The 24,985-nt window shown below is 41.7% G+C and overlaps 1 protein-coding gene across 2 annotated transcripts in view; it reads left to right on the top strand.

Moving 5' to 3' along the window:
* Positions 1-7,779: 7,779 nt before the first annotated feature.
* VRK2 (VRK serine/threonine kinase 2) overlaps positions 7,780-24,985 on the top strand; it is a 36,792-nt gene continuing 19,586 nt past the window's right edge. For both annotated transcript variants that reach the window (XM_036381196.2, XM_036381197.2), the window contains exons 1-7: positions 7,780-7,908; positions 8,049-8,189; positions 16,923-16,978; positions 17,459-17,528; positions 17,854-17,941; positions 18,079-18,187; positions 19,364-19,456. In XM_036381196.2, coding sequence (XP_036237089.1) covers positions 8,054-8,189; positions 16,923-16,978; positions 17,459-17,528; positions 17,854-17,941; positions 18,079-18,187; positions 19,364-19,456 — 552 coding nt within the window. In that variant the 5' untranslated portion in view covers positions 7,780-7,908; positions 8,049-8,053. The remainder of the gene's footprint in view (positions 7,909-8,048; positions 8,190-16,922; positions 16,979-17,458; positions 17,529-17,853; positions 17,942-18,078; positions 18,188-19,363; positions 19,457-24,985) is intronic.

Below are 24,985 nucleotides of genomic sequence, written 5' to 3'. Positions count from 1 at the left end.
AGTGGTTGCCTCAATAATGACAAAACAGTTGCTCATTACTGCTCATTAGATTCATATTAGATTCATTTGCAATAGCAATACATCTTCTATTCATACTCGACTGCAAAACAACAGATATGATTTGACACCTGCTGTAGTACAGAATTCATTAGAAAGTAATAATACAAATAAGATTTCAATGGATGGACTTAGTCTTATGTCTCTGATGGGTCTAAAATTTGTCATTTAATGTAGAATTTATATAGGATAAATATCACAGCAGGCAGTCAGCTTCTCCAAATCATGTGCTCCAATAAAATATCACACACAGAAGCAGACAAGTAAAGAGCAGACAGACACACAAACAAGCAAATTAACAGTACCATAGGCAGGAACAGACATTAACTGTTTCTTTTGATATCCCTAATAGGTAATGTAGTTACTAATTTCTAGAGTCACAGAGAAGTGCAGAAAGTTGCATTTTCATCAAAAGATTAAGTCAACAAGTAAACAAGTTCGATTTTCCCTTGAAAACTTCTGGGACACACAGCCCAGGATGCTCCTGAAACACTTGTTAAGTGCCATTGTCATAATTTACTTGCATAGTGTAAAACCAATATTGTGGCTCTATGCTTTGGAAGCACCAAACTAATAACAGTGTTTAAATGAGCTGAAAATCTCTTCTTTTCCCTAGAAAATCCTATCAGGAAAAGACAAAATTATCTCCAAACTCATCAGTTCTTGCCTTCTTTTTTTCCTGTGCAAGGGATGAAAGTATATGGAAGTAAAAGGTCTTCACATCACGAAGCAGAGAGAGATAGGTTGATTGCACAATGTAGCCCTGCATATCATAAAATAATCCACATTATAATAAATTCAGCCTCATTATTACCTTTCCTGGTATTTCTGAAGATACAGAACAAATATCCTGTTTTTGTCCTCTGCCCAGCTCTTAATTCAACTATCAAGTTAATTAATTCCCTACTATTTACAGCTTATGCAAAGGAGTGTGTTCCTATCCCCCAGCACACCTAACATCTGAAAAAAAACCATAATTTTGCTTATTCTGCCTCTGGCAAGAAACTTCTTCACAACTGCTTATCAAATCAGTTTCTTACAAGAACTACTTCCCAGCGGATGGGTTCCTTTTCCACTCAATCCAGTCATAACCTGGCTCTGCTCTCCACAGAAAAACTGGGTATGGCCATTGCCCTTGCATTATTTGATATAAATTTCTTGATTTAACCCTCAAGGACTGTAAAGATGAATTCTCAGTTGAAGGCTACCACATAGGTATTGTGAATTTCGTAATAAAATACTTGATCTGATACAACCTAGAATCAGACCTGCCTTTTCTACACTTCTAAAATCACATTACAGCCCATACTCCTGTGCTTCACTTTTTCCTCCAAACCAGCAGTTTCCAAAGGCACAGACTTATATTTTGTATCCTAAAATTCTGGTTTACTTCTCTAACACCAATACCCCAGTACCTCACAACTTCATATTCTTCAGCAAATTGTTTAAGGATATTTTTTTTTTTGGTTTTGTTGCTCATGAAATTGGTAATACTGAATTAAACAGGGCACTGTTTTCTCAGGACCTATAGAAAATGTACAGTACTATTTAAAGGTTATTTCAATCTGTAACCTCTTATCCCTGCAGAATTTATAAAGCAGGATTTATAGAAAATTCACCTACAATTACACTGTGAGGAGTATTAAAAACTAACAGACTTGTCTTGGTTCAGCCAACCATTAGAACAGCAGTTCCAAGCCTGGATTTTCAAGAGTCACTATAAACACAAAAGAGAAGGAGGAAAAAATAAATAAAAGTCACACATGTAGGGCAAAACTTGAATCAAGGCAACTGCTTTTAAAAATCAGCTGTTAAGAAAATGACCAGGGTGATTATTGAAATGAGAGCCACAAATCACCAAATGATCCCATTTCTCCTCCCAGAACTGCAGTTCTGCACAAGGAGTTGACTGCATGGCAGTGGGAAGTGGAGCACAGTCAGGTTCAGACAGTGCCTTGCTTTCCTGGACAGGCTGGAAACACATCCCATCCCATCCCATCCCATCCCATCCCATCCCATCCCATCCCGTCCCATCCCATCCCATCCATCCCGTCCCGTCCCATCCATCCCGTCCCATCCCATCCCATCCCATCCCATCCCATCCCATCCCATCCATCCCGTCCCGTCCCATCCATCCCGTCCCATCCCATCCCATCCCATCCCATCCCATCCCATCCCATCCCATCCCATCCCATCCCGTCCCGTCCCATCCCATCCCATCCCATCCCATCCCATCCCACCCCATCTCATCCCATCCCATCCCATCCCATCCCGTCCCATCCATCCCGTCCCATCCATCCCGTCCCATCCATCCCGTCCTGTCCCATCCATCCCGTCCCATCTCATCCCATTCCACCCCATCTCATCCCATCCCGTCCCGTCCATCCCATCCCATCCCATCCCATCCCATCCCATCCCATCCCATCCCATCCCATCCCATCCCATCCCGTCCCATCCATCCCGTCCCATCCCATCCCATCCCATCCCATCCCATCCCATCCCATCCCATCCCATCCCATCCCATCCCGTCCCATCCATCCCGTCCCGTCCCATCCCATCCCATCCCAACCCATCCCAACCCATCCCACCCCATCTCATCCCATTCCACCCCATCTCATCCCATCCCATCCCATCCCTGTTTTATTAGATCTTTTATACACTCTGTTTGCCACCTCATCACTGGTTTTAATTTTTTAATTGAAAAAAAAAAAACAAAACACACCTCAAACCAAAAAAACCAAAACACAACAAGCTATAGAAAGGAGTATCAACAATGAGGAAAGCCAATGGCTCCCTGATTTCTCTTGGTAAAAGAGGCATTGGCACCCTGCCTCTTTTTTTCTGGTTGGGATTTGAGAAATAACAATGCAAATATATTAATATTGCATGGTCAGGGCTACTTTCTATTAATATGCCATTAATATAACAACCTTTGCACTACATTTAAAGATCATGAAGATCAATATTTATACTGAGGTCAGGGGAAAAAAATCAATCTTGCAGTAAAATGAGTCATATTTGATATATCCTATCAGCATAATTAAGTTTATATATAAAAAGTAGCATTGATATGTGAATAATGAATGCCATGACAGATGAGCTTCCTTTCCTGAACAACTTCATGTGGATAATCTCAGAAATTGAAAGACTTCCATGGATAAAATGAAACAAATATGAAATTATTCTTATAAGGTTAGGCAGTGGCTGAACCAGGATTAGGATCTCAGGAATTACTCCCATGAGGGGAATCTTCCTGATCCCCTTCTCTGTCTGAGCACTAGACAGTCTGCTCTCCCTGCAAACAACACAACCCATTCCCACAACACCAATAAACTTACATTACCTCTTCACACATTTCTGAAAGAAAATAAAAATGGGTAAGAAAACACTTTTTCTTCAGTGCTCAGCAATAATTGCTTTCTAAAGGCACGAGCAATAAAACCTCTGACATCCAAGAGACGAGAACATGCCCAGGCTCTGGCCACCTTTGCAGTTCTAGTGATAGGAACAGGGAGTAACAGCTCATCCCAGCAGCCATGAAAATGATGAGAGAGCAGCATTTTAAAATTAAAATAATTCCTCAGTGAGAAGAATCCTGACCCTGACTGGGCACATTCTGTAGCTCATTCAAGAGCCAGGCATTCCTTCTTACCTTTTTCAGGGCTTTTGGGTGCTTTTGTTGCCAGGAAGTTTGCCTTCCTTGTAATGGTTTCCTGAGTGAGTTCAGGGTGTAGAACTGAGTTCAGGGTGTAGAACTGACTGCACAACTCCATGGGAAGGGTAGCAAGGTGAGTGTTAAAGGAAGTTGAGTTCCAGGGCCTAAAGTGGCCCCTCTGGAACTGTGGGAGTCATTCATTCAGGCTACTTTACACTAAAGGAAATGTCACCTATTGCCATTGTCACTGTACTTTAACAGCACTTCTCAAATAAGCTTTGTTTATTCAAATGACAGTTCCCAGATCTCAAATCTTTTGTATTTTCTTTAAAGAAAGAACTAATTTCTTACCTGCCTTTTTCAAGTCTCTGCTTCTTTCTTCTGATCTTCTTAACACGTAAACACCTCTAATAGGTTGAACTTACCGTGAGATGCAAAATACAACAACTGTCTAAATGAAAAGCCTTAATCAGTCATGAGTTTGGTAAATGATGTCTCCATGCCATCCATATTGAGTGTCCATTACTGCTGGACATAGCACATTAACTGACTCATTAGCTATTTCAAACCATATGGACATAGGTTTGAGTGGGTTGCTCTGAGGTGAGCTTCCTAATTATTGTAATTACGTGATCTCAATCATGGGGCCAGCCACACAAAATAGAGTCAGGAGGCTCTGAAATGGGTGTCAGTGCACCCAGGCAGTGACTGAGCTGAGCAACACAGCCCCTGGGTGCTGCAGCTCCCTGGATACTGCAAGAATTACTCCCAAAGTTCTGAGGAGCTGGCAGGGAGCAGCAACAATGGAGCGAGCCCAGCAGGAGCACGGGATCTGCACAGATGCAGGGACACAAATAGATCTCCCAGCACAAACTGGGAAGCAGTTCCGAAACTTGATGCCTTCTTGTCAATGCTCTTAATATCGAGATGTTACATCTCTGGAGTAAATTTAGCCATGATATTTTAAGCATCAGTGAGATCTGGAGCAAAGCAGGGGAATTGAATGTGGGAGTGCTAAAATGTCAGTGTTAAATACCACAAAAGCATCACAATGCAATGGTGAGAGAAGCTACAAGTGCTCACCTACTGTAGGAAATTTAAGGGGCTTCGTGCATGTGACACTGCAAGATTTCATATAATTGACTGCAATCTTTTATATTCAAGCCTAGGTTTGAGCAAGGAGAAGAAAAAATTAAAATAAATGGAAGGTGGACCGAATATTTAATGTACAGTGCTTTAAGACAAAGACAGAAACAAATACAGCTTTAGGACAGGTTTGCTGTCTTATTAAACACTTAAAGCATTGGCTCCCTGAGAATCTTTAAATGCAGCCCATGATAAATCAGCACAGGTGATTGTTACTCTCCAGAACATGTGCTAGAAGGACGTTGATATTGGTGGGATTTGTGCATTTTTACTCTTATTAGCACATACACATTTCTCCTATTAGGATTTTTGAATTTGGCAGTAGTGGTAGCTGTATCACCTTGAAGGGAAATTGCTTCCATCATAATTGGGCTTTCCTGGAAAACCCAAACCCAAACCCCCACATCTCTAGTTACTGTGGTCATTCATCCCCTTTATCACCTCCCCAAACTGCTAATTTGTAGCAACTGCGAAGAGGGCGCTCGGCTTTATTTAACTCGCCTAAATGAAGAGCAGTTTTTTGGGAGGGCTGCAAATTGGTTGATTACAAGCAGGGGAAAAGAAAAAAGCCCCACCTCCAGTTCAGTCCAACAGGAAAAGAGGATTTCTTAGGCCCACCCACAAAACACATGCATGTGCTATTTAACATGGCCAAAAGCTCTAGAATCAAGCTCTAAGCAGATGAGAGCTTTTCTCAGTAAAGCCTTTGGTCTTTATTAATTTTTAAAAGTATGTATGTGTTAATTTCATTTTGAATTATCTGAAACCAAGCCATCAAAACTTTGCTGGTGATATACACCTTTTTGTGGGCCTGCTAGTTATGGCAGTTTGTTAATATAGATCTGGATTTACAATAGAAGCTCATTCTTCAGGAACAGCCTGGTATGTGCAGGAACTTTTCTTTTAGTATTTTCTTTTTAAATATGAGTCATATGACTAGTTTCTATTACATTCCTGTGTGGTTGTCTTTGAGGATTTTAACTTTTAATGACTGATAAAAGCTTGAAAATCAAAATCTTTAGCTTTGCATCTGTTCTCTCATTAAAAAAAAGAAAAACTCAAAACAAACAAACAAAAAAAAAAAAAACCCAGCATACAAAACAACCACACAAGCCCTCAGGTATTTCTCACAACTTGTAGGATAAATACCTTAAACCCTCTTCTACCACATGTTAATATTAAATTGCACAAGTTGTGATAGATCTCTAAGTTAATAAAGATGGTTCACTATTCCTCAGAACTCCATGAATTATTTATACTTAACTTGTTTGGGTTTGTTTTTTTCTTCTACCTCATCTGACTTGTTTCACTTTCTTATGAAACTTTGTCACTTTCTAGTGAAACTTTTGGGGGGGGAAAGAGCCTGGAAGCAGGAAGCCTTTCGATAATGCTTTCATTTCAGTTTAATCACGTGGATACCTCTTTGCAACTGCTGAGCAAAGAAGTTTTCTCCTTAAACAGAGGTTTGTCCTCTGATTCCCAGGCAATTATTTTCAGGTAATTTTCTTCTGGAAAGATCCTTTACCCAGGTAACACAGAACACTGATAAAGGTGATGGTTTCTTTGATGCTGAACTGGGCATCTGTGGTTGCTTTTTTAAATAAGTCAAACAACCCCAACACCACCCTCCTACAGTCTGTTTTGGCAATTGTTGCAAAGGGGGAAAACTCTACAAAATGCTTTATGGAAATTTTGAATTTGTTCCTTTTATGGCTGAGCTTTCTGCTGGTGATTCTTCAGCTGCTTTTTCAATAATGATAAAACCACAGGGCCTGCAAGACTGAAGCCAAAAGAGTTGGTACGTAACGCCTTAATTTACTGATGGCAATACAGGCTTTGTAGTTGTAATATGTGTTACTACTTTTAAGTTTACTTCCAAATTATGTGGTTGCTGATGCTTTGGATTTTGATTGTTCTTTTAAAAAAGACACAAGTCCTTTAAAAAAAAAAAATTAGGCTTAAACTTTTAAGTTTTATACCCTCTTTTCTGGAGAAGGACTTGTAGTCGTGCTGTGGTGGTTCCCCCTCAGGTCTGCCCAGGTGGTGTGTACCTGGGTGAAGGGACCCTATCGATAAAGCAAAGCTTGCACAAAATGGTGGCTCATGATCAAAGCTATGACCTGGGATCTTGGGGAATTAAAACGCACCTCACAGTGTCCTTTACTGCCAATTTACATGGGGATGGGCCTGATGGACTCCTGGCTCAGCAGCATTTCTCGTGTGTCCCTGCCTGGAACCAGCCTGAGGCGGCCATTACCTCTTCCACTGCGCTGTTCTGGGGTGAGTACCTGTGTTCTGGGTGGAAATGGTTACCCTTGACCGCTGCCAGGAAGGTCTTGAGGGAAAACCGACGTGGCCTGAGGGAAGCGTGGCACCACGACAGTTCTGTGACTTCGCTGCACCTCCTCAAAGTGCCTGGAGAACAGTTTGGGGGTTTTTTTGACTCCAAATCCTGTCAGCTGAGATTTCCTTTTTTCACCTCAGGCAGGAGGCCGTCTGATCTCCTACTTCTCTGTGCACGAAATAATTTTTTAAAAGTTCCTCCCTCGCGAAGCGCAGCCTCAGAAGCGGGAGAGCGGGAACGCCTGGGGCCGATGGCAGCGGACGCCATCTCCCTCACGATCTCCCTGCTCTATCTCTCTCCTTTTCCGTTCCCCCTAATGTCCCTGTTCCTCCGTGTCCCTTCTCCCGGAGCGAGGAGCCAGAACTCCCGGGACACACCGACTTCTGGGGCACCCGAAGAGACTCCCCGCTCCGTGCCCCTGAGCGGAGGCGGCGGCGCCTCAGGGCGGGGCTGAGGGGAGGCGGGAATGGCGCGCGCCCCGCCCCGCCGCGCTGAGGGCCGTGAGGGGGCGGCTGCGGGAGTCCCCGGCCCGGCCGGGGCTGCCCCGGCCCTGCCCCGATCCCCCGCCCCGGGTTTCCCCGCCTCGGGTTTCTCGGCGGGAAGACGGCGTCCCGCCAGCCATCCCTCCTCCTCCGGCTGCTGCGGAAGTGCCCGGCTGGGAAGTTTGCGGCCGGTAGCGAGGGGACGCCGGGGGGGCTCTGTGGAGGTGGGTGAAGGGGAGCGGGCTGAGGAACGTCGGCCCCTGTCCCTGCTCCGCGCTGGTGGGCAAAGCGCATCGAGGGATATTGTACCTTCTGGCAGCAATTTTTCAACAAGCTTTCTCTTTCGTTTTCCCCGTCCCTCAAGGTACGATGCCGCCCAAAGGTCCCGGCAAAGGCAAGCTGCCAGTCCCGCTCCCTAAAGACATGATCCTGAAAGACACCGAAGGCAAAACGTGGAGGCTGGGCAATCAGATCGGCCAGGGAGGATTTGGCCTGATCTATTTAGGTAAAACACCGCTGCTGATTAAGAGGGTGACTTGCAAATTGCCTTGTAACTTCCTGAACTGGAAAAGGCAGTAACTTTAAAAAGTGTGGTTTACATGCTGTTGGTCATCCTTGTTCAAGTGTGGTTTTCGGAGCTGTTTTTCCTGCTCCATTCCTTCTCATGATGCAGAGTATTCTCCATGGCCTGTCCAGCTCTTTTGCTGGATACTAACACGATTCTCTGTGGATCTTGAGTGGGGCAACCCAGGTGCCACTGTGTCAAAGCACCACCAGGTGATGCTTTTCAAAGTAAAAGTGCTTTTCTTAGCCAAGGTTTTGGCCTTATGCCAGCCTCATGCTCTGTAGCCCTCTTTCAGTTTCTGGTTATTGGAAGTGTTATTTTCTGGCCAAGAGTAAACTAGTTTTGATCCTGGAAATGAAACAGTAAAAATACTTAGCTGGGTGCTGCCTCTGAATTCACATCTTTTCAGCAGAGGTGGAAATGGTGTTCTGTATTTGCTCTGGCCTAGATAAGTTTCTGTGATTCCTTCAGAAGAAGCCACTGCATTTCAGTCAGTTTGTGCTCTGTGAGGAGTGAATAGCTCTGAAAGGCAGTTTGTAAAGCATTCTGGGTCACTGCAGAGGGTGTAATGTATGTTGCTGGTCTCTGTAAAAGAACAAATCCTATGTCCAAGGCAATATTATGAACTTGGGTGGTTTGGTTTTTCTTTTTTCTTTTTATGGCAGCATATAGAAACTAGTTCACAGTGTCTGTTTGGAGTGAAGTTGAGCTTGTATGGAGCAGTGAGGAATCACCTAGAAGCAGTTTACTGCATTGTCCATGAAGCCTAACATGATCTTTTTGAGTTACAGTAATATTAACTCTATTTGGAATATTAAGGTTTAAAACTTAATAAGCAAGTCACTCCTATACACAAAGCAGCTTCCTTTCATGCAGAAATCAGCTACACATACAGTGGCAGTACAGCCAAGAGGTTCCTGGGGTGAAGTTTCTGGTTTGGTTTCCTCTGGAATTTCTATAGTTCACACTATTCCTCACTGCTCTGCAGACAGAGCCAGTGGGAATGACAGAGGTTTCATGTAACAGATCAGATACAGAGTTGTCAAAGGGTAGGGTACTTGTTAGAGTATTTTCTTTTTCCTTCTGGTGTATCTTGTTACCTTGTTATGACCACCTTTAAAGCATTAGTTGTTTACATTTGAGAGGTGCTGTGAGCTGGGCACATGAGAGATGTTACCATGAGAAACTGGACCTTAGCATGGACTAAGAAGTAAAGGTGGCTCTAGGAACTTCCATTCCAAGGTAAAGGACAGGGAGGTGGGAACCTGCAGAAGTCTCCCACAGACAGAAAGCTGTGAGGGAGCTGGGGATGCAGTGCAGAGAGCAAATTTGTAGTGAGTGTAGCTCTCCATGTGTAGGACCAGTAATGTTGTGTTCCTGAATCACTCAGAATGTGGCTCTGTCATTTCCTGCTGCAGCCAAATCACACTGGACCTTGAGGATGGCTTAGCACGTGGCATTCAGACAGTTCCAGGCAGATTTGAGTCTTCTGCCTTATCACAGAACCCACCAAGGTGATTTCTTATATTGAGGTGTTTGTTGCAGTTTGGCTCCCTCTGAACTGAGGTTGAGAGCAGTCAGTGGATTAGAATGAGAACCGGGGACTTGTGGTATTACTATGCTCTGTAAGTTTTTCTAAGTTACAGCATGGCTGAGGAAATGCAGCTGCCACTTTTGTAATGGTATTTGTGTTCATTTAATCCCTTCTTTCAGCAGGAACAGTGAATGCTACCTGCAGCACTGCACTGAAGGCTCAGGTCCCCCTGTAGCTCATCAAAGAGAAAATGGACATTTATCCCTAAGTATTGACACTGAAGCTTTCTCTTTTTGTCCACCTTTTGATCTCTGATGTGTTTATATGAAATTATACCATTCAGCAGCTTTTTGGGGCCTTGATGCTACAAAATTCAGCTGTCTTTGAGAAGCAGGGGGAGTGAAGTGGATGACAGATTCTTGTGATTAAGACACAGGTGCTTGGAGACACCCCCTTTGCTCTGTGCTGTTCAGACCTGTTTTTAGAACATCTAGAGCAAGGTGTGAGAGAACCACTAAGTTTGAGAGAAGGAGCTCTAGAGAGGTAGGAGACAGGAGGTTCGATTGCCTGCCAGGTATGAAGAGCACAGCCCTTTTACTAAAGTAAAGGTTAACTTTGCCAGCTATATCTTTTAATAAGTATTTTTACAGTAGCAGTGTAAAGATTTTGATGTGGTTGTTATAGCTTAATTTCCCATTAAGGGTATTCCATACTCCATTAATCTATAACAACGTTCTTGAGAAATTTTACAGTATCTCTGCAAAATCTATTTACTGGGGGTGCATTTTGTGGAAGAAGGTTCTGTTCACCAAATCAAAGCTGCTGAAAGCCATTTACTGACCCTTAGTCCCAGGATGCAAATGCAGAGCTTCAGAACTTCTAATTGTGTGCATGAAAGTTACCATGCTCTTCAGGTTCTGCCCTGCCTCACAAATGCTTTCCTTTGTTTTCTGGTTATTCTTACTCTTTCCAATCTGTTCCAAATTGTTGTGTTGCTGGTGCTGCTTTGCTCTCAGGTTACCCCTTTGATAAGGGGAGCAGAATGAAGAGCACCTGTGAGAGGCTGTGACATTGGTGCTCTCACAACTCTCTGGTTTGTAGCCCTGTGGAGAGCAGTGGAAAATGAACCAAGAGCTGAGGAGCCTTACATTCTCTCATCTATCTCTCTGATCACAGCCAGTAATTAACACCAATCTTTATATAAATCATTCTCTAGTCCTGCTGCAAGCACTCTATTAATGCACAATTTGGACTGAAAATTTAAATGCAGAAAGGTCACACAATGTTTTGTTAAGGTTCCTCTGCCACGTGAAGCCTGCTCCATCCAGTGCTATTTACTTGCAGGCTTCTTTCTCATGGAAAGGGATGGTTCTGATAAATAGAATTTTTTTTTTTAATTTATGTACAAATGTTTGTTAGATGGTGTCTTTTACAATAGAACTTGCTACATTGTAAATGTGTTTTATCAGGAAAATAAGTATTGATGAAGTCATCATTGAATTGTACCCTGCTTGGAGATCAGTGTAGCCAGTGCACTTTTCCTTTACTTTTGAGGTTTTTTTCTCACAATTTCAAGGAAGAGAGAGAGAATTTCTTCCTGAGCAGTGATTAAATGTGTGAATATTGTCTTTTAATACTAGCAGTCCAGGGAGCCCTGCTACTGGAGGAGGTCTGCTAGGGCGTGTTCTTTTAAGCTGGGGTCATAGTGCAATCTAAGTGCTGGTATTCTGAGAATCAGGCTGAGGTGGGAAAGAGAGTTTGGTTCTGTTTCAGGCTAATTTCCATGGATAATTTGTATAGTTGTGAGCAGGGATGTACCTGTGTCAAGGAAGAGGAGCATCAATGGAAGCACACTTGGTCCTGTTGTTCATTCCTTGGTTTGCTTGGGAAGCTGCTTTAGCAATTGCTTTCTGAAAAGTCCTTCAGCAGTTGCCTAAATTAAAATAATTCAGCAAATTAATGAAAAATGCAGTAAAGTTATACCAAAAGATAAATTCAGCATGGCTTTTATTAGCTCAGTGGAAGGACAGATCATAATAGCAAAGCTCTGTAATTAAAAGCCCTAGCAGGTCACTCAGGGGTGGATTTTTCTCAACTTCAGGATGTTAAAATACCTGCAGGTGTGAACCTTAGTGTGAGAATAAATTTGTTAGTAGACAAACACCACTTGAGGAAAGGTTTTTTTGTCTAATCAGTAATAACTGTACAAATAGAGATACTGCAAGCACCCTGTTTGAAGGGAAACTAAATTATAAACTTAATATGATTTTGCTACTTAGAGGCTGCTTAGGGCTGACTGACTGCACCATCTCTCAAAGAGAAAATATTCCTTACCTTTACTAGCTCGTGCTGGTGAGTGCTTCCTCTAGAATCTCCCCCCCTTTCTTTTCTCTTTTGATCCCCTGTAAGCTGAAAGTCTAACTTGGAATGTGTAACTCATTTTTGTACAGTAGTGGAAAGCCTGTTACAAAGCCTACAGAGGTCATTGCTCTTACACTGCAGGGTTCTGCCACATCATGTGTTGGGATTCTTCCTCCATATGCTGAGTAATGCTGGGAGGTCAGGAGAGCAGTTTTGGCTGAATTTGTTTATTATTTACTTTCAGTGGGGGATGGAGGAGGAGCTTTGGAGGACAGCTAAGGTACCTGTTGCCTCACAGAGGGCACTCCTTCAGTTGTCTTTGGCACCTGTACCCTACTGAAACTGGCATTGTATCTTCTGAGTGGGCACCATGTCAGACCAGCAGATGGGCTGCAGCAGAATCTTGCCAGAAAACAGTTTGTGCATCAAGTTTTAAATATTGGAGGCCTGGGCTCCCATCTGAGAGTGCTGTAAGAGCAGGCCATGCAAAGCTTTTCTGCCTGGGGTTAAAGGATGTGTCATCCCTATTCCAGCTTGAAGTAATTAACTTTGAAAGTCAAACAATTGGCTTCCATTAATGTGGCACACAAAAACTCTGGTGAGTCAAGATTAGGGTTTCACAGAAACACAAGTAAGAAATGTTGTGAAATTGCTTTACCAGTACTAAATGTTCTTAACTTGGAGCCATTTGGAGTTACCTGCAAAACAGTAGAGCAGTTGAACACTATTTTGTCCCAAAATCAGTTTAGTTTGGTCTTGCAGAAGGTGGGTCTTGTGGAGGGTTATGATTCTGTAATCTGTATAAAACCCCTCTATGTTCTTAAAGCTACCTGGAGTAAGAATCATGAAGAAAACCTGGTCAAAACCCTGCTCAGCAAAGAGTCTGTCCAGGAAAAGATGCTGCATCTATAAAGTAACAGAGAAGCAGATCTTCCTTAGGCTGCAGAGAAAGTGGGGTGTAAACACCCTTCAAATGTGGAATGTTTCAGTTTTTGGGAAATACTGGATATTGCAGTGTCAGGGAGGGGGAGACAATGTGCTTTGTTTGCCTTGCCTTAGCACCTTCCCTATGTAGGAGATAGAAGAAGTCATGTTTAGCAAATGCTGCTTTTTATTTACTTGTGTACATTTTGTTTTTAGGAATTCTATTGCTGCAGCTTGGGTTCTTTTTTATCTTAGATGCTCTGATCAACACTTCTTCCCTGCTCTTACCCATTGAATTTAACACTTCTTGGCTTGACTTGCACAGGGTCAGAACTTCTCCAGCTTTTTTTATAGGTAGCCTGTAACTTCAGAAATGTGATATTTCTGAAATTACTTTTGATTTCTGCAAAAACTAAGCTGATATATCACTCCTCAGGATTAGCTAATGAATGAGACAAAGCAAAAATAAAATAGTAGCAACTAAAGAACTTCTGAAAATACTTTTATTTGTGTTTCTCAACAAATCCATCCTCAAAATATCCAACAGTGGCAAAGACACCAGCTGTGGACAGGAGCAGGGCTGTTTCTCCAAACTGCCAAATCAATGCTGTTTTCTTTTCCACTGTGTAAACTTTGTCAACAAAAGTGGTTCTGTGAGAGCCATTGAAAATATTTCACCATATTCCAAATGTGACTGCCACAAATTAACTGCTAAAACTACAACAAGCACGTTTGAACTGGCAGAGGGAATTGGCACATTCCTCTGTCAGGCTGCAATTGTGCTGTGTGTTTGTAGGAAATGGCAGTTCAGCCACAAACACCCTTTTGTTACCATAGCTGGTTAACATTTAGAGAGTGCCATTAATTAAGGATGTGGCACTCAGCAAGAGAAAGGATGAAATTCATGGTTAAAGTGGATGATAAGGCCATAACTGCTGTGCTGGGTGAAACCAGGGAATCCTGGATGTGGGTTAATTCTAGGTGAGATTTTTGTGCAGGCACAGCAGTTGGAAATCATGGCTGGGATGTGAATCTTACTGCACTGCTTTATTTAGAGGGCTTTTTAAAGCTGTGTGCCCCACTCTGGTGTGCTGGCTGTGACTGTGGATTGAAGGGGAGGGAGGGAAAGAAGAGCTGGGCCCTTTGCAAATGTTTTATGAGACTTCTCTTGGCATGAGGCAAAAACAGCCACAGCCTCCTTCACAACTGCATCCTGCACCAGTGCTCCCAGTTCTGCAGACAAGGTTTAGGTTGTGTGCCTGCATCAACAACCCCTCCCCAAATGTCAGGGGTTGTACATCTCTAGTTGACAAAAGCAGCAGAAGCTGGGAACTTGTGCACTTGTTATGCTATTTTAAGGGCTTTTTTTGCAAACATCATCTCACCATATAGTGCTCCTGGTACCCTCTGTGAGTACTTATCTGCCATCAGAGACCTCCTGCCTGTCAGCACTGCTCTCCTGCAGAGTCTCTGCTCACTGTCCTGCAGTCTAGCATTTAACTGATTGTAATATTATAAATAGCCATGTGCTACCACACAGAACGAGGCTAGCACATGGCTAATTACGAGTATACAGTAATTAACTATGAGCTAAACTCGCAGGAGAGTATGTGGTGGTGGTCTATGAGGTATGTAATCAGACTGTTTGTTAAACCTTGGGAGCCTTTCCAGTCTGTTAAATAACTATACATAGTAATGAGACAATTTTTAAAAAAACATTTATGTTTATTTATGGACAAAAAAATAGTCTGTCTCTTTTCTGAGCTGTGACTGGAGTATTGCTGGTTGGCATCTGAAAGGGTAATTAAAGTGGAGTAGCAAAAGGTGCACCTACAACTTCTGCTCACCTGTGTGGGTGAGACTGATTGTCCCAGCATTATCTGTGTAAAAAGTTTAGTGTTATTTGTGGGGACTGTAGTGCCTTGTTCCATGGATGTGTAGTAAAAGTTATACCTTTTCTCCTTTTGTATACTTGAATGGAACTCATTTTGTGGGGCACCTGTTTCAGTATCATGTTGAGCTTTGACTTTTCTCCCTTTTCACTTTGTAACCATTGCTGGTTATGTTTGGGTTTATTTTCCTGCAGGATGTGTGACTTTCAGTGTGACTCCAAAAGCATCCAAGCCAGCACAGTGTAAGAACCACGGGGGTGAAGCCCTTTTGCTGGGCTACCTCCTGTTAATTGCTGCCTCTTCATTACCCTGACAGCTGTTACTCTGTTCCAGATTACCATGAATGAGGCCTCCCTTTATAAAATATCAAGAAGTCTACAGGGAAGTTAGATCAGCCTTTTTCAAATACATTTAAATTTGATACTTGCCTACACCTATCAAACCTCTGTTAAGTAACTTGGTATTGAACTACATTTTCTTATCCAGAGGTTCTTTTCTGATCTGTGCCAGTGAAGGGAACACATCAAATTCTGTTTGGGTAATGTGATGTTGTTGGATGTAGTGAAAACATATGGGATGTGCTCCTTTTACTAATGTCTTCTATTAACACATTCTATATATGGCTGAGAAAAAAGAAATATATAAATGCCTGTGCCTTAATTCCCACTTCAGTACAAAAATATGGTAGGAGCAGAGTGTTCCAAAACTTCCCTTCTAGTAGATTTAATGTGTGTTCTGGATGTGACTGTTACTTGTGTGAGTCTATGGACAGTTCACACCTTCCAATACTACTGTTTTAATATTTTAATTTTATTTTAATGTGTTATTAGCACAGCAGCATTCACATGGGGAAGTGTCAGTGGGGAACCTGCGGGTGTTTGGGGTGTGTACCCTGCCAGATTCAACCAAGATGCTGAGTAGAATTGAAGGAAGATGGCAGCTGAAGGAGACTGTTCATTGTAGAAGTATTCTTATGCCCTGACCATCAAAAAAAGTAAGCTTGGATGGTTTGATTAGATCCAAGTTTACTTGATTTTTATTATGCGGATAAAAGGGGTCTATTTTTGTGTGTGCTCATGGTTGAAGTGTTTCACACCTGGACTGTTGTTGGTATTTGATCATTATCAGAAGTTTGAAAGGGACACTTATTTCCTAGGAATTGTATTCTTTTTACCTTTTTTTCAGTGATGATTCTAAAAGATGATTTAGTCTCATTAAATTTTAATCCCAGTGTAGCTCTATGTAGCTTCAGTAGTATCAGAGAGAGCTGATAGTTCTCTCAGGGTCAGAAGAAAATAGGATTGCATTGTCTGTGCACAGAGGTTCTGTCTCCTGGGCTGTAATTGGCACATGTGGTCAATTATTGTTTTGAAATCTCTACTTGCACTGAGAGGCACAATCCCTCAGCTCCCCTTTAGGCAGGTGGTGGCTGTGCTATCCCCAACTTAGGCCAGTGTCTAAATAATGCCAGAATAGAAATCAAGGTTCTAGGGCCAAATTAATTTGTGATAGAGGAGAGCAGACAATCCTGTCTAGAGGCATAATGTAGGTCAGAACTTTAAAGTGGTGTCTTTGTCACGACAGTAGATTGACAGCAACCAAATACAGTGGCTTTCCAATTGGCTGGAATGGCTTAAACAGGGTCTGTCCTAATGGAATGGCTCATTGTGGTGCCAGTGTGCACTGAGGACATCCTGCTTACTCCTTAATTAACATCCAGGGGACACTTCTGAAAAGAGGGCTTCAAATTGCTTCTCTACTTGTTGATTAAAACTTCTCTCTGTGTGTTGGTTTTGTTTTATATTTCTTTGAACTTGGCAAAGCTCTGACCTTTAAAAGCAGGAATTCAGACTATCTTTTGGTGTGTATTATTGGTTGCCTGACTCAGTGTTAGCACATTCTTTATTTGCAATTACATTTTGTTGCATACAGCTTGATCTCCATCTCTTTGTTCCTTTACAGCATCCCCTCAAATTCAGGTTCCTGTAGAAGATGATGCAGTGCATGTCATTAAAGTGGTAATGTGTAGATCTCATTTCTAAATTATTAACTTGCATGCAGTGCTTTCTCCTAATTATCCACCCTTATTTTCAGCATTGGGTCTTTATTGCATGCTTGTTGCTTTTGGTGCTTTGGGTTTTTTATATCCTTTCCCTGCTTGGGGATATATTTGGCATTTCCATGACACACAGTATTTCCTTGACTTGATTTTTTTCCTTGATTACAACCCCTCAACAGTTTAGTAAGGAAAATTTGACTATGATCTCAAACACACCTGATCTCCAATATTTCTGAAAATAATGTCTTAAATAATATCTGAAAGAATCTGTGTTGGTTCTGAAAATGCATTGCCACATAACTTTTCTTTTAAGCTACTTAAATTTCAGGTGACATGGAATATGGGAGGTGGGAGATAAAAGGGGTTTCATTCCCTTTCTTAAGAAAGTGTTGTCTTTCTAAGGCCTTTTATGATACCAACTTTATTTGTTTCTCAACAGGAGTATCTTGAAAATGGCCCCTTGTTTTCTGAGCTGAAGTTTTACCAGAGGGCAGCAAAACAAGAGCATAGTAAGTAATGTCTCAGGTAGAGGTAAGGCCAGGTTTAACTACTTTTGTTCAGAACTGTTGCTTTAGAGCTTGAAAGCCAGAAGCAGTGGCAGCTGGTGCTGTGGTAGTTCTGGATTGCTGTAGGTTTTGTTATTTGGGTGTTGGCCTTGTCCTTTCTGGTCAGAGGAGAGAACAGAAGCCAAGCAGCCAGAACAGGGCCACATTTATTATCTGTACACCAAGAATGGACTCCACAGACAGGCCAGCCCTAGGACAGAGCAAACACCCCACACCTGGAGTTCTCAGCTGCCTTTAACCCAATGTTATGTTCTTCTTTTTATTACAGTAAGAAAATGGATGAATCTCAAAAAAATAAGATGTTTAGGAATTCCTGTGTTTTGGGGATCAGGCCTGGCTGAGTACAAGGGAAAAAGGTAATGACATAAATGGTAATTAAGCCTCAGTTGGACTGACAACCCATTTTCAAAAATGGAGATTTAGTCCTTTCAATCTCACTCAAACTTGCAGTCATGTCTTAAAGGATTTCTCCCTTTTCTGTATTTCCTGATAGCTACAGATTCATGGTCATGGAGAGACTGGGGCAAGACCTTCAAAGAATTTTTGAAGATTGTGGCAGCAGGTTTAAGAAGGAGATTGTTCTGCAACTTGGGGCACGGATGGTAGGCACAGAGAGAGAGGAAATTGCTGTCTCTCAAATTTGCTGAGTTCAACTAGAGAATTATCTTGCCAATATAGCTCCTTTAGGTGGCTGCTGAGTTTAGAATTAAATGTGTAAATGCTATGTATTTTCTTATTTCTCTGGGGTTTTTTAGGGAAAAAGGTATTTAGTGGAAAATCAAGACTCCCCTACAGACTAAAATTTGGTCAAACCAATTTTTTTTCTAATAGGTTAAAACACAGACCATCTTAGTCTAGACACACTTCAACCTGTGTGTCTAGACTGAGATGTGTAAGCCTGTTCTCATGTTTCAACACGTATTGATTTTTTTTTCAGTGTCTGAAGGGTATTGTATTAGACATCCATATTTGTCAAAGTTCACAATTGCATACCTGAATGCCAAATTTTCAGTGTGTTTGCTGAACACACTGCTCATACAGGCCAGGATTTGGCCAGTCTGCAAATACCAGTTTTGTTCTCAAATGGGTGTCACTGGCACATCCCAACAGAAAGTTACATATGTGCTCCTTTGAAATGTGATTTGTGTTGTGAAATACTGTGAAATACTCCTGTTGCTGAGCAGAGGGACATAGAAAATGGAGTAGAGGCAATGGTCTTAAGTTAGAGAAGAGGAACTCTTAGACTGGATGCATCCAAAGCATCCCTTTAACCTAAATAATATTTTTTTTTAATTGAAGGGCTTTCATAGTCACATAATTGATAAATTTGTAACACTCCAAAAGTCAGGATTGGCTTGTCCTTTGGATGAGTTGCCAAGTGCAAATGTGTTTTTTAATAATTAGAGGAGCTGGAGGTGTTGATGCAGGGAGCTGTGACATGAGATGCTGGTCATGTCATAACTGGCAGGATCAAATGTATGCCAGACCTTTAGAAATGATGGAATATGATCTTCCCAAGAGCTTGGTGTTCTCAGCATCTCTTCTGGTGTTTGGAAAGTACTGGTTTCATTCTTGCTCTGTGATTTAGAAGCTGGTACTCAGGTAGTTCCACAGGGATATCTCAAGCAAAGTATGGCTTGTTTCTGCTTTGCCATCATTAGTCCAAACTAAATTTGTAGCTCAGTCTGTGTAGTCCTTGGTTTCCCTAAGTGAGCAATATTTGGGGGCAGAGTGGAGAAGATGATGATGTCTCTCCTCTGTTCTGAACTCTTTCCTAGTTGGATACTTTGGAGTACATACATGAAAATGAGTATGTCCATGGGGACATTAAAGCAGCAAATCTTCTTCTGGGCTACAGCAATCCACACGAGGTGAGCATGTTTACTTATCTGTACCTTTACTGTGTTTATAACCACTGAAAAGTTTTAATTTTTGCACATGTTTTGCTTGCACAATTCACATATTAAAAGGAATTTATGAACATTCACATCCCCTCACAACAGATCTGAAAGGGGCTCTGTGGAGCTTGAGGGCTGAGAAAGAAGCAGGACAAAGCTGGGCTTTGTTCCCTCTGTGTTCTGCTGACTGGGATACTGCTATGGATGAGTAAACTAATGAGGAGGATAAATTGTGGGACTTAATTGCTGCCCTAGGTTATACCAGTAAAGGATTGGATGTGGCCCATTGTACTTTCATTCTGGGAAGTCCTAGATTTCTAATATTGCCATGAATTGTTTCCATGCCCTAACTCTCCTGTCCTGCTCATTGTAGTGGATAGAGCAGGTAAGTAGGATTCAAGTTGCTGTTCTCTAGCACTCTGAAGTCAGCCTGGAAATGGAAGTCTTTGGGTGAAATGTTTTAAAACAAATCTTTTGGTCCTGTCATATTCCACGTGCTCTTCTGATGTCCTTTTTTTCTTCAGGTAATAAAATCTAAGTATGCTTTTTTAATTGGAAAACAATCATTTAGGAAAAAAGGACTTCTCCAACTTCACTTAAATATAATTAGCTGTAAGCAATACTTCTTTCAATTTTGGTTTCTCTGCTGCTGTGATAAAGAACCAGATCTTGCAAAGCAGCTCACTGCCATTGGAGGTGAACCATTTGAGTATATCTGCTCTTTTTAAAAGCTTCAAGTTAAATGGCTGAGTCAAATTTAACTTGTCAGCTTTCTGAAAGACATCATTTGAAACACAGCATGGCTGTTTAAGGCAACCCTGGTTTATACAGTGGGAGCAGCCAGTGCATAATCACAGTTTATGATGTTCTGCTGAATCCAGAGGAGGAGGCTCTTCAGAGCCAAATTGATCTGCAACAATTAGCATAACTGCAAATGACTTTTCTTTTGTCTTGGCTATTGTATAATTTTATGACAGCAAGAAATGCTGCTGTTTTTCAAATTGCAATCACTTTGGAAGTGTCCACTTTCAGTAATCATAAAATGTTAAGACTTGGAGCTGACTTGGAGTTGGGCAGGTTGCTGGGTGATTTTCTGATTTGTTTCATGTGTTATTTGTATGAAGATTGTGCTGCACTTGTAATTTGCTTTAATGATAGTCAATTCATTGACAGGTTAAAAATAAGGTACTTGTGAGTTACTGGACAGAGGTTTTGGTGTTTATTTTCTGGGGTTTATTAAATAAAAGAAATCAGTAGATGCTCCAGTTTGAGTAGCTCCTAACTCAACAGTACAAAGTGTACGTCACTGCTGGGAGGTTTGCTGTAGAATTTTGTTTCACCAAAATTTCTCTTCCACTGAAATTATTCTATAAGAGTCTTTAAAAAGTTCCCATTTGAGTTCAGAAGTGCTAATGGGGAGAATTTCTAATATTTGCTTGCATTTTTATGGTCTGAATTAAATTTTCATTCCTGTATGTGTGAAGTGTTTGTGCCACGTTTCTCTCTCTGCCAACACAGTGAGTAGCTCGATTGCCTTGGTCTTGGCTGGTTTTTGTTTTTTTTTAATGTAAAATGATCAACCTAATCTCATAAATAGGGAGTGAGAGCATCTAGCCTGTGGCAAACTCCAGCTCAGGAGTACAAGCCCAGGGGCTTCTCTAGCTCCAGTGGGAGTTGGCATAATAAAACTGCCTGACCTAACGATTTCTGTTATGAGGTTTTTCAAAAACTTAATGCTCATGGGTTCTTTCTCTTTAGGGTCTAGGATTTTAAGAGAAAATATATTGTAAGTGTAGAATATTGTAAGTATAGAATTAAAGAAACTTGTTTTTAAAAGAAACCAAAAACTCATATCTTAAAAATAATATTTATCTCTATTAAAAATATAATTCCATATTCTGTTTTGGTAAAGAAATAAATCTCTGTTCAAAAAAGCAGGTGTACCTTTATACTAAACTTTATCTTTTTTTGCAACTGCAGAAAGTCAGTGACTAATTTGTATCTAGGAACACACATCAACAGTCATTAAATGACAGAAAAAAAATGCAATTTTCCTGTGTTAGACTTCCTGCTGCTGGTCTCTCTTCTGTAAATTAACCTGGTGAATTTACACCATAGCCAATAAATAAGAGTCCCCTTTCTCAAAGGGCATGTGAAATCCATACTGCTCTCCCCTGCTTTCTGTGGCACAGCAGAATAAAGTCAAGGTGCTGTCACTGTGTGACCTCCACATGATGGTTAGAAATGGGGAGAGGCTCCAGTGAGTGCCCTCAGAGAGCTGCAGATGTGCTCAGAGGGGCGGTGGGGCAGTCCCTGAGTTCCAGGTCACAGGATCAATCCTGCACTCAATGGCTCTGAGCAGGGCCTGCACAGGGACTGCCAAAGCAGCACTGATGGACTGAGGGGACTGCACAGCCCATGAATCTCACACAGGCCTCACAGGAAACTTGAAATCATCAGAACTATCAATTACAGGTGAAGCACAGTCCAGGGCTGGGGAGAGTTAAAGATAATTCGTTGTATGGTCCTGACTGTTTGTATGATAAAGCAGAACAAGCAGCATGGATAGAGACTCTGAAAGAAATTTAAATCCATTCATCTCATTTAAATGGTGATGCTATTAAGAGGGGAAATGGTCACTAGACAGAGCTTAAAATCTGCATTTTAAATAAATGAGATTTGGGAGAGCACCTCCTGCAATCCCCTTGTAGTGTTTTTTCCCCTATGGATTTTATGGGCAGACGTGTTGCAGACTCAAGTTTGGCTTTAAAAGCTGTGCATTTTAATTGCACGTGCACCTCAGTCCTGATTTTAAGTGCTTCTTAGACAAGACAGTTACATTATAGAACTCTGACTTGATTATCAGAGATGGAAGAATACAAAATTATTTCAGAAGATGCAGAAATCATGCATTGATCTTTGGGGAAAAAGTTGAATGAAAGCAATTCTGACTTCAAGCTGTTTTTCAGTGTGAGGTGAATCATCGTGATTCCTGCTTTTTAGCCCACTGGGAGAGACTTGCTAAAGTGCAGGTGAATTGAGAAAAAAATCAGATCTTCTCTGTTCTCCTTCAGGGCAGAGATGCCTTGTGCCCCTTCCCCTCTGTCTGCTGGTAACCACAATGGACCTCAGTCTGCCTTTACCCTTTTTGTAGTCCAGTGCCCAGCTGAACCTGACAGCACTCTGGCCATTAGCAACCAATCTGCCTCTTATTAGTAGGTATCTACTTAATTATTTACAGGCATGATGTAACCTAGGAATGGAAACACGCAGAGAAAATCACCGTACTTCATCCTTCCAGCAATAAATCTCCTGCTCTGTCCTTCAAGATAAAGGGAATACCATGAGAATCCAGAGGGCCAGGCCGATAACTGCCCAGCTCAGTGCAGTTAAAGATCATCATGGGTCCAGGTTGTAAGAATTGTGTATGTTTAGCAGATATTTGGCACTTCAGACACCAAGCACTGTGAGGGAGTCGTGCACAGAAAGGGCAGAGAATGGCTGAAACTGTGGCTGGCTGCTTGTGCTCACAAATAATTATTTGTGCCTGTGATAATTCACTTGACCAAGATGGGCACATTTATGTGTGCATGAAATTAAAGGAGAAGATTTTAGAAATCTGGCTCATGGTTGGGAACAAAAATCTATTAATAACAGACCATGCTAAGCACTGGTGTAAACTGGGCTGTGTAAAGAAGAGAAACGTGAACAAAAACAAAAGCTAAAATAAGTGAGTGGGAAGGAGTTTACACTGTACCACAGCTAAACCCAGCTGTTCTGGGCTTGGCCCTGCTGCACCTTCATCATCCACAGCACCTTTTCTTATTCCAGTGTCCTGTTTGTTTTGGTTGCTCTGTTTTGTTCTTTTTTTGTTGTTGTTGTTCTTATTTGTGGTTTTTTTTTTCCCAAAACATGCAGATAAAAAATATTTATGGTGTTGAAACACCTACTAAAACTGCCTTAATTTTTGTCAGTATTCTTTAACACTCATCTGCTTTTCCCCTTCCCCATACCCTTAAAAAATCCACAACAACTATAAACTCTAAATGAGCTACCCTCTACCATGTTCTGAGCAAATTTGGAAGGGCATGCAGTATTACATTATCAAAAAGTGACAACTAGCTATAAAGAACTGTATATCTTTTTAATGATGAAAGGGTTATAATGAGAATTGATGAAATGAAATTAATGGTAATTTAAAATAACACAGTGATTCTAATAATGGCTGTGGCAAGGTTGTAACAGTGCCTTGCTGGTTTTGTACAAGCTGAAGGGGATTGATTTTTGTTGGTGGCCAAGAGGCTTTGCCTTGAGAGGCTGCCATGTTTGTGGAAAAAATCTGATGTGAAAATTATGGAAGTGATAAATGGCCCACTAGAAACAAGCTGACCTGGTACACTCATGGCCAACTTTTGAGGAGAGCTGCTGTGATCAGATGTCAGGATCACCCTGCACGTGAGTGGCTTTAGGAAGCAGTTGCTTCTTTATTTCCAGGTCTTTCCATCTTCAGTCAGTGCAGGAAAACTTAAAGTTCCTTCTCACTTCTTGGGGATTTTCAGTATAAATTGAAAACTACTCTGCTGATATGGCTACTGAAGGTGTTTTATGCAAATCCATTGGTTTAAAATTATGGAGCTGCCTTAAAAATAAAAAGTACATAGTTACTGTGATAGGATAATTGGGGGGAGGGGGGTTTAAAGTTGACTAGCAAATATTTGTGGCTGCTTTCTGGTAGGCCTGTTGTTGGTGTTGTTTAAAAGATCCCTAAGGCTGGGCTGTCACATGGGAGTCTCTATCACATAAGCTGGCATGCCCAGCCCAAACCAGAGAGCTGCCAGAGGTGCTGTGGGTGTATTTTCTTTCCTAACAGTTGAAATCTTATGTTAATGTAGGCATAGCCTTAATTTTTAAAGGTATTTTATCTTCCTTTCTATGTCAGAAACCTGTAGTCAAGCAGAATCCAAAGCACAGCACTGAGTCTGGGAAGAATGCACCTTGTAGGCTCCTCTCTCCTTCCCAGCCCACAAAGGATGCAGGAGACTCACAGAAGTTGGTTTTTAGGGTAGTTTGAGTGAGTTCTCTGGCTGTGCGCTCAGTTAGGGCAGCACCAGAGCATCAGGAATACACCAGAGAACGGATGCAGGAGAAAATCAAATCAGTCAGCCTGACCAAGCTGATGCCCTGTCCCAGATCTTGTAGAGATCCATGCCTCTGGTCCTTAATCTTGTATCCCAGTTTCGCTGGGCTGTCAGGTGAGAAACATCATCAATAATCCTAAAAGCCACCCCCCTGCAGGAAGTGAGGGCTGCAGCCTGGCTTACATGCTCCAGATAAGCTCAGATCCTGCAGCAGAAACAGTAAAACCAAGAGACCAGCAATCCTAGGATTTGAAGCTGCCTGGAGCACAAACAGGAATCAGAAGTTGAACAGAATGTGGTACAAAGTAATGCGTTACGTTCTCTTGAGGCTTTTTTGTTTGTTTGTTTTTGCCTTTACCAGGAC

The sequence above is a fragment of the Molothrus ater genome, chromosome 3 (assembly GCF_012460135.2).
Source record: "Molothrus ater isolate BHLD 08-10-18 breed brown headed cowbird chromosome 3, BPBGC_Mater_1.1, whole genome shotgun sequence".
Taxonomy (NCBI): Eukaryota; Metazoa; Chordata; class Aves; order Passeriformes; family Icteridae; genus Molothrus; species Molothrus ater.
The sequence above is the reverse complement of the archived record's forward strand: the minus strand, read 5'-3'. Positions and strand labels throughout refer to the sequence as shown.